The following is a 10,196-nucleotide window of genomic DNA, read 5'->3' as shown; positions in this document are numbered from 1 at the left end:
TCAGGATGAAAATCCATGCGGAGAGTCCGGCGTCAGTTTGATTCTTTTCCTTGAATTTCTGTGGGGAGAGAGGCAATTGCAGACAGGTTGGCCTGAATTCGAACGGCGCCTATACATTACTACTGCAAATTTTGCATTATTTACGTATTTCGATATATCGGTGCCCCTGTGTAAGACTGCATTTCCATCGGCAGCAATTTCTGTTATTGTGACGGGGCTCGCCGGGGACTTGGAGTCTGAGGACAATGTCGGACAAAGCGGATCTACTACCAGCTCTTCCATAATTTCGTAACAATCTTGAAGCTTTTGTGAGATTTTCAGAAAAAAATGAACTAAATCAGCCAGGGTAATAACGGAAATATCTACTCAAAAAGGAAATTCACAGGAATGGAACAATTTTCTTGAAGGTTAGATAAACAAGAAAAGCTTTAAAGTTTACATAATAATAACCTTGTCCACAGAGATAAACTTGCTTAGTTTTGTCTTGTGCAAATCTGCTTGTATAGGGATCAATTCCTCCAATGCACAGTACAGAGATAAAGTTGCTAGCACTGACGGTCCATATTCCAAAAACTCGACTACTGCGGAAATACATCCAGCGACTGTTAAATCTAATTTTCTTGGGCTAAACTAAATAATAAGCGTTTCTCGTAAAATGTATACCAAATACTGAAGATTATTTACCGGGAAGACTCTGCAGCAGCAACTCTGTTACGCGAACATGTAAGAAGGCTTGAATGCTCGAAGACAGGCCTAAATATTGAAGCATTGTATCGCTATAAGAGAATGCTGTAACGGAATTCATTCTCCATTCGAGTGTGCTTAAGATTGTAAGTTCCATGCGTCGTATCGCCGTTGAATTGAACGTGTAATCCATTCCTTCGACCTGTTAAACAACCAAGCGTTCTTTTTCTTTAACATTAATGAAATATTTAATGGGTTATTAAACATTCACTAGACGGATGGGAATTTTCCTAGCAGAGCTGCATTTTACAAGATAGCACAGAAGCTTAAAGGCTTAAGTGCGTTTCTGAAACACAATGACCACGGAAGAAGTTGTGTTAAATAATATTCAGAGACTAAAAATTAAAGCACAGAAATATTTCTTGATAATTACCTGTAAATCTTGCAGAAGCGGGACATGCACTTCCTCCAGCTTTGCGGCAATGGATATACAGCCAATGGTTAGCAACTCTATCATCCACGGCTTCCATGGCTGGATCAGCACGCCGATACAGATTCATCAATAATTTCGAATGTCCACAAAGTTATTTCGCAAATTCATTAAGAGAAACACTTGTTAAAGATCGTAATTCTTACCTTTTCGAGGCTCTTTGCCACAAACCGGTCGAAATAATTAGCTGCCAAGCTAATGGTATGCGGATTGAAGTTAAAACGGAGACCGACCTGCAACCAGCACAAATTCAATGGGGACGGGTTCTAAATCCGCTTAATAAAGACTCGCTCTCCAAAGACGCGTTAAATAGCGTCTCCTGATAACGAAACGTAAAAGATTTAAGGACCTGAAACAAAAATGAGCCAGTCTTTCAACAAATCAATATGAAATACCTTCAGCATCCATTGCACGGCCCTGCAACGAGCGACGCGCAGGCGGAGGTCAGTGAACAGCAAATGCCTCAGATATTCATGTCCCGGCATGAAACTCGTCTCCTTGGCTAGCAAAATCGCAAGCGTTTCATCATCTTCCACAAATTCCAAAGGCGAATACGTACAACGAAGAACTTCCTCGCTCGAATCAAACGGATCGACGCAACCTCCATCGTCTTCAATCCACGGACTTCCACCGATTTCTTCTTTACACAGCAGGCTGTCGATGACGCTGCACATTCTTGCTAATCCAGGCCTCGACTGTACGCGTGAAGCTACCACGATCTTTCCTTTCTTGAACGAACCCCAATGCTAACGACTTACCAACGGAATGCAGCCATGGCAGACGCTCAGTACGTCCTGGCTCCTCCAGCGATCGTGGAACGAATGCCGAAGCCAACCTTTAATGAAAAAAGAAAGAAAGTGTAGAAAGGCCAGTTGTGAAGCTGCAGAGGATCGAGATCGGAACCCCCTCTTTAGCTTGTTCTCTTGGATATTGGCGCGGGGTAATGAAAAATCAACAATAATGGACTAATGGTCTAATGAAGACAAGAAAATTGCAGACAAATAAAGTAGGGATTTTGTAGGTAGCCTGTTACATACAACAAAATCTCACCGTGCGATTTCACTCCGCTGAATTCCTGCCGCCAAATTCCAAACTCCAATCGTCCCTCTCTGATCGCACATAAATAATAAAGCCCGCCGGGTCTTCTTGGACTGTAACTTAAGTCACAGGCGGGCATACCGCTCCCTTCCCCGCCCTCGCTTCAATGCATCCGTTTTGACGTTCGTTAACGGAGTCAATACCGTATTTACTGCGCCTCTCGCAGGGAATAACGACCGACCCGAGATGGCTACGGCTCAAAGTTTTCGCTGCATGTGACGGAGATCAGGTAGCAGCAGCAGCAGCATCATGTCAGTTGAAAGAGCCGAGGAGCCGCCAGATGTGGAGGTAGACGGGCAAGCGCGCGCCGGCCATATGTTTCGCCAACTTTAGCGAAGGACAAAGCGACGGAGATCCTGACTGAGGGCGACGGATATGCTACCGACAAACATATTTTCCAGAGGCGCAATCGGTGCCTTGAAATCGTTTTGTATGCAACCTAAAATCTAGGACTCACTCTTCGGATATCGCCATGAGGGGGGACAAATAAGAGTGGCTTTTTGCCTCTATCATTTGCACGGCCCTAGGACTTTCTTGGCCAACAATAATTAAATCCGGATAACTTTAGCGACGAAACAGACACCCCTCCAACCTGCCTACCGCAGGTGCCAACCTCACAAAGCGATAATAATGCTAAGGGAATTTAATAAAAAAACATTAGTCTCCTCTTTACTCTCCTTTGTGTCATATCCAATCTTATCTTCACTTAACTTCGGATTGTCTTTCTTCGTCGTATTCTTCTGGATCGTGTCTATGTTTTACCAGCATCATGTTTTCGTTGTCCATTTTATTTTATTGGATTTGTGTTTTATAATGTATTATGAGAAGTACACTTTCACTACAAGATATGTAATGTTATATCAGTATAGATTTATAAGATATATAACCTCTTAGGTTTATAAGATGTGTAATGTTATATCAGTATAGATTTATAAGATATATAACCTCTTAGGTTTATAAGATGTGTAATGTTATATTAGTATAGATTTATTTACTTTGGATTATGTCTAAATTTATTTTGGAGTGTAAAATTTTAAAAAGTTTTTATTTTTAAATTAATTTTTGATGTTTTAGAGTCAAGGTTAAAATAGATCTATGCTATTTATATATGTGTATGTGTACGCACCATGTGTTAACTCTTTATTAATTAAAAAAAAAATCATGTTTTTTTTGAGAAACCCAATTTACTATTATAAAAAAAGGACATGACGATGGGCTTTCAATTTTTTTTAATTAATATTCCATGTTTAAATACCATACCTCAAATCTATGTTGAGTATATAATATCAATATTATTTTAGATGTTACATTTAAATTGTGTATTGAGTTGTGAAGGAATGAAACTTCTCCCTAGTCAAAATAAGTAGAAAGCAAATTATAGGGTGTTAATGTGAAATTATGTTATTTAGGGTGGACAATGAAGTATTTTATTTTATTTTTTTATTATTAATATTTATGTTCGAAAGATTTTTTGTTCTTAACATTTTTTACTTCTTTTTTTTAATGTAGGTATTAAATTTAATGTAAAGTTATTGGTTATTCTCTCAATGTAAGGTTATCTTAACATTTTTTACTTCTTTTTTTTTAATGTAGGTATTAAAATTTAATGTAAAGTTATTGGTTATTCTCTCAATGTAAGGTTATGGACAACATGTCTCTCATATAACACAATGAAGTTGATATTGAAATATATTAATTAAGATGAACGTTCAATTTTTTTTATTATTTAAAATTAGTAATGAAATATTTTTAAAGAATAAAGGAATGAATTTTTAACATTCAGTTTTTTTATATAAAGTTGATATAAAATTGTGTTAGTTAATATGGACATTAAAATTATGTTAATTAATATGGATATTGAAATATTTTAGTTATTAATGTACTCTTTTAAAATACTACATATCAAACCCATAGCGTGGTGAATGGTGGTTTGTATGTTTGTATCATATTTAAAAATTAAATTAACAAATGAAAAAAGAATAACAAAAAAATTCAATATCCATCTCAAATAAAATACTTCAATTTACGCCCTGATGGGGGTGGAGGTAAAGTTCGTTGGGAAGGGGGGGAAGGGGGTTTGCCTGCCACCTCCCTGAATTTCAAGAGCAATTAAGAGGGGGGTGGTTTACCCCCCCGTGCATGATATGTGTGAGCAATTATTATTTGAACGAATGGAACTCCATACTCTAGCACCTTCTTCTGTTATGTATTGTATGCAACGTATGTTTATGATTTTGGTGAGCTACCTCTTTTGGATGCAAGTGGGATTAACCAATATCCTAGAGAATGTGTACTCTTACAGTTATCCTATGGAACATAGGAAATATTTGTGATGGAATTAGGAAGTGTTTGTCGAATATGGAAGGTAGGCTTATATTGTTGGTCCACACCGTGCAATGACAAGTTTTTACTCTCTTGGCATGCAAAAGGGTGTGGGGCATATTAGTGATGTACATGATGTCGAGCTCAATGGTTTGAGAGTAATTCAAGGAGTCTGGGTTGCCCCTGAATTCGAATAACAATCTTAAGAGAAGCTCTACTCAGACTTGGTCTCTCAAATATGGCCGATTCACACTAGTGTTTAGAGAATCCATAAGGTAAATTTATCCTTTCAGGGTGATTGTTGGATTGTTCTGGGCTGCCCTTTTCTTTGGTTGATGGATCATTTTGTAAATCGTATAGACATGAATTATGAGGCTTTGTCTCATCGGGTTTTGGCTTCATCCTCTAGCCAGAAAGTTTCTCATTTGCTCTTTTTGTGGTTTGTGTTGTATCTATTTCTCAAAGGTAGTTCTTGGTTGCAAAACTATGCTGAGAAACTAACTTGACTAGTCTTTAGGATCAAGCTGGCCCTTGAACCTGAGGGGGCTCCCTCAAGTGTTACAAGGCCTTTTTTAATGTTGTCCATTGTCACTGGACAACAACCTTTGAAGCACAATGGCCAGATTTATTATTTGTTGTAGGTGGTTGTTGATGATTATCCAATCTCTCCTCAGAAATAAAGCCCTCTCTTGCTGAAACTTAATCAAAGTGCCAACATCTAATTCCGATATAAATTATATCTTAAAGAGATTCGTGGAGGAATAGAAGAGAAATCAAATAATTAAGTATTCATACTTAATACTTAATCAAGAAAATATAGTAGAGGCGTGTAGAAAAATTCTACAACCAAACAAATGTACATTCAAGAGATGATAGAAGACAACAATTAAATGGTGCAGGTGAGCTTATTTAAACATATTGTTCAATTAGCTAATCTCAATGTATATTATAACTTTGTAGCAAGCTATCAAGGAGGTTGATACTCAAACCTAGTATTTCCCTAACTCCTATGTTACCTTGAACATATGCAGAAACAAATTATGGAATAACAGGGAAAGACATACATGAAAAATAATTTATGGCATGAAACTAAAGCCAAAATACTTTAATTACAATTCCTGTAATAAAAATATTTACAAAAATGGCAGGGTTCTGACATCAAAAGCCAACCTTTTTACATTGAAGTTGAAATAATATATAGGAAAACATCTTCCTCAAATTATCACTAGTCTATAGGAAACAAATCCTATCAAATAGACTAAAAATACAATATGTTGCAGAAAGTCTGGAAATGGGAGTGATCCTTTAGTTTCTGATTCTTCTGCTCAGAGATCTGAATATGCCCTATAAATTTGGAAATGATTGCTTGACTACTGATTTTGTTCCCTCAAATCTAGAAATTGGCTCATTGATTGTTGATTGATTTCCTTTATTCTTGAAACTGGTTGCCCATTTTTGTCACAAATCTACATTAATCTTCTGCATGTTGATATTTTACCTTAGAATCCGGAGGTTGTTGAAGTTGCTCCCTAAAACTCAGTTAATATGCCCATAATGTAGTTGACTGATCCCTTTTTATAGAATTGATTAATCCTCTATCCTTTGATAAAATCCTTTGATAATGCAATTATCTTAATTATCCTTCCGGTGCTTAATCATTGTCGAGAAATTTGAAAAAGGATTTAGAAATCATTGATTTTTTGTCACTCTTTAATTTTCAAAAATATAAATCTTAAATTTTTGGGAATAAGATATTTTAATAAAAAAAATTCCCAAAGATTTATAGAATCATATTTCCATGAATTCCATAAATGAAAACTCAAAATATTTCCTCAAATTATTTTATCCCATACAACCATTCATTATTTGAAATCCATGTAAAATTGTTCCTTTCCTCATGAATTTTATAAATCAAATCCCAAAATATTGCTTTGTAAACTCTTTCATGGTTTTGAAAATCATGTCTTGTAATACTTCTCCATTGTAGCAATTATTTGTTTATGAATTTCATAAATGAAATTAAAAATAATTTACCCAAACCATTCACTTTTTTCATATTTAGTTTTGTCCACTTTTGGTTTACTTATGAATAAATGAAACTTTATTTGTTTTATGAATTTCATAAATGAAATTAAAAACAATTTACTCAAACCATTTACTTTTTTCATATTTAGTTTTGTCCACTTTTGGTTTACTTATGAATAAATGAAACTTCATAAATAATTCTCATTTTTTTAGTGAAAACCATCTACTGTTTCGCTTCCCCATGGTTTTGAAAACCATGTCTCCATTTTTTAACTCCATTTTTTACCTCTATAAAAACTTTGGATAAGAAATTATCCAAATTTTCTCTTCACGAGTATTTTTCTTCTTTTTAATTTTTTTCCTCCTTATATCCATAGCTAAAAACATTCATTTGTCTGCTCTCTGTAAAATTTTATTTTCACCTCTGTAAAATTATTCTATAGGGAGGAAGTTTCTTTATAACATTGGAATGATTTATGTTTTAAATGTACTTCTGAAACATGTATCTTCATTTTTAGTTGCATGAGGATCTTTCACATGTAAGCTCATTTAAGAAAAATATAATTGTAAAAGTCTTCCCTCCATTTTCTCCTTCTGTACAAACTTTATAATATATAAATTTGCTTGCATACCTCGTAGACCTTCCCCCCTAACATTTATAAATTCAAAACAATGTAAAAAGTAGTTTTACAACGGTCTTGTGGGGGTAATAGGTGGGGTCCACAATATATGAAATGATAACAAGTATAAAAGTGAAACAACTTTGTGGAGGGGGTAGGTTAAAAGTCGAATAGGCAACCCCCATAATGGTTTTTTAATGTGTGAAATTAGGGGTGGGGACAAGGTTTGAATGGACACAAATAATATTTTAAATAATTTGACTTATGGATTTTGACTTTCGACCCCGTAATACATGGTAACAAATGTGGTTCTCGTATTTTGAGATAAGGGTTGGTCTCAATTTTTTATTTTTATTTTTAATAATAATTCTATATATTTTAAATAATTTGACTTATGGATTTTGACTTTCAACCCCCGTAATACATGGTAACAAATGTGGTTCTCATATTTCGAGATAAGGGTTGGTCTCAATTTTTTATTTTTATTTTTAATAATAATTCTATATTGTAAATAATTAATTTTATAAAAATATAACATTATATTTCTATAAAATTAAAATCATTTAAATAATATAAAATTATTATTAAAATTAACTAGCACATTGCATAATGACCATTTCACCACAGGAATTTGTATATGTCTGAGGCTTTCTGGGAGACAAATTGGCAATTATATAAAAACAAATTGCAGCCTTCTTTGGTGTAAGAAATAGCTACAACACTCTGTTTGGGTAAGGATTAGCCTTATTACTATTGGACCCTATTGGTCCCTTTGTGTTTTGTTAATGAGGCTTTGCTGGGAGACAAATTGGAAATTATATAAAAACAAATTGCAGCCTTCTTTGGTGTAAGAAATAGCTACAACACTATGTTTGGGTAAGGATTAGCCTTATTACTATTTGACCCTATTGATCCCTTTCCGTTGTGTTAATGGGCACTAGTGGGGTTGTTTGGGAATATGGCCAACCCATCTGGACTCATGTTGAGATCCTCACTTAGGAGGTGGTCATTGGTTACCATGCCACAACTTCACCGGGTACTCAGGTTGAGATACAATGTATGGAAATTCGAGTCCTTCAGGATTGACAAACATTTTTTGATACTAAGCTTGTGGATGAATTTTCTCATTGGCTCCCTGCCCTTGGACAAACGAAGGGCAGGAGAAACTAGTACATGCACAATCTTAACCTTCATTGGCAGTTGAAGACACTTTTGTGGTCAGTCCTAAAAGAAAATTGTGAGGGCATAAATGAGATAATCTTTTTCCTTAATGATATTCAACATAATCAATGGAAAATGCAGGACAATTGGCCAAGCTATAAGCTTGATTAGCTCATATGGAGAAACACATTCAATGCGAGCTCAAGTTCCAAACACCCCCTGATACCAGTCTAATGATCTAGCTCCTGTGAGATCCTTAGATGTCTAAATTGCTTTTATGTTTTGGTTGCTTTTAGTTTTGTATATGGTCCTTGGGATATATGATGTTTCTTGTACTACTATTATTTTTATTTCCTATAGAACCTAGTTACATCATATACCGGTCAACAAGTCTAGTCAAAGTGAGGCTGGTATAATTTTTTTAAAGAGCCATAAGAGATGTAATACTTTAATTAATGAAAAGCTTACAAAAAAACAACACTACTACTTTACTTTACACTTTAATTTTACATCAACTTTATAGAGAAATAAAGTAATTAAAATTAAGTCATTTTCTCTTCTTCTTTTTTAGTCTAATTTATCTTAATTTTATATTTATTAATTTCTATTTATTATTATTGTTCGTATTTTCTTAATTAATTTTATTCATTTCTACTCTCTTTTTTTAATCTCATTCGTTTTAGTTTTATATCTATTAATTTCTATTTCTCATTGTTATTCTTATTTTCTTAATTGATTTTGCTCATTTCTCTTTTGTTTTTCTTTTTAGATTTGGCAACTTAACTCTATTTTATAAGTCAATGGTGGACTTGCCTTTAGGTTTCACAATTCTATATATATAAAGCTAAAACCAAATCCACCATTCCCCTACAAAATAGAGTTGATCTGGTTTTAGGTTTATATATATAGAAAAATCTCACTAAAAAAGAGTAATTTTTGTGCAACATAGGTGTATTTTTAGAGTACAATTTTGTGCAACATGAGTTTTCACTTGAAAGTTCACAAGTTTTTTTTCCCGGAATAATGTTTTCCAACGTGAGTCTCTTATTTGGTTTGGGATTATTTTCTATATTTTGAGTATAAGAAAGTTCACAAGTTTTTTTTTCCCGGAATAATGTTTTCCAACGTGAGTCTCTTATTTGGTTTGGGATTATTTTCTATAGTTTGAGTATAAGTAAATTTGGAGAATTTTCATTGAACATTCAGTCAATAATAATAATAATTGAGTAGGTTTTTAATTAAATGTAAAAGGTGAACCTTAATTGAGTGGTTTTCTAATTAATTGTGCAAGATAAACATTAAGTTATTGGTTTTCTAATTAAATGTAAAAATAAACATTACGTAACTTTGAGTGTCTTGACATTCACCTAAACCAATGGTCTTATTCTATTAAACTTAACAATACAATCTTAAATATTTTAAATTTTAAATATTATTTTCTATGTTTAATGTATAGTTCTATGTATTTTTAATATAAAATTTAATTTCAAATAACAAAAATAATAATCTTTGTTTAATTACCGTTTTTATTATAAACTAAATATTCATGAATATAAAATTTATATTATCATCGTAATTTAATGTAAAAATAATAATTTATGTGTAATCACATTTTTTAATTATAAATCAAATATTCATAAATATGAAATTTGAAATAAAATTTATTTAATTATCAAATTTTCATTTATTTTTTAAAATTTGATAGATTAAGAAAAATAAATAAATAAATAAATTACTAAAACAAAATTAAGTATAGCACGGATGCTTCACATTAGTATTAAAGTATTGGTGCACTA

At 33.3% G+C, this 10,196-nt stretch overlaps 1 protein-coding gene across 1 annotated transcript; it reads right to left on the bottom strand.

Annotated features, from left to right (window-relative positions):
• On the bottom strand, positions 1-2,684 carry LOC149186810 (cyclin-D3-2-like). The gene is made up of 7 exons (XM_089409459.1): positions 2,225-2,684; positions 1,570-2,054; positions 1,321-1,407; positions 1,118-1,216; positions 685-886; positions 451-581; positions 1-303 (listed from the first exon to the last, which is right to left on the bottom strand). Exons 2-7 carry the CDS (start codon positions 1,846-1,848, stop codon positions 1-3), a joined length of 1,101 nt encoding a protein of 366 aa, XP_089265585.1. The 5' UTR covers positions 1,849-2,054; positions 2,225-2,684.
• Between the last annotated feature and the right edge of the window lie 7,512 nt (positions 2,685-10,196).

The sequence above is a fragment of the Pinus tabuliformis genome, chromosome 3_1 (genome assembly GCF_031772625.1).
Source record: "Pinus tabuliformis cultivar Carrire ecotype Pingquan chromosome 3_1, CPIR1, whole genome shotgun sequence".
NCBI classification, from domain to species: Eukaryota; Viridiplantae; Streptophyta; class Pinopsida; order Pinales; family Pinaceae; genus Pinus; species Pinus tabuliformis.
This window is presented reverse-complemented; position numbering and strand designations above follow the sequence as displayed.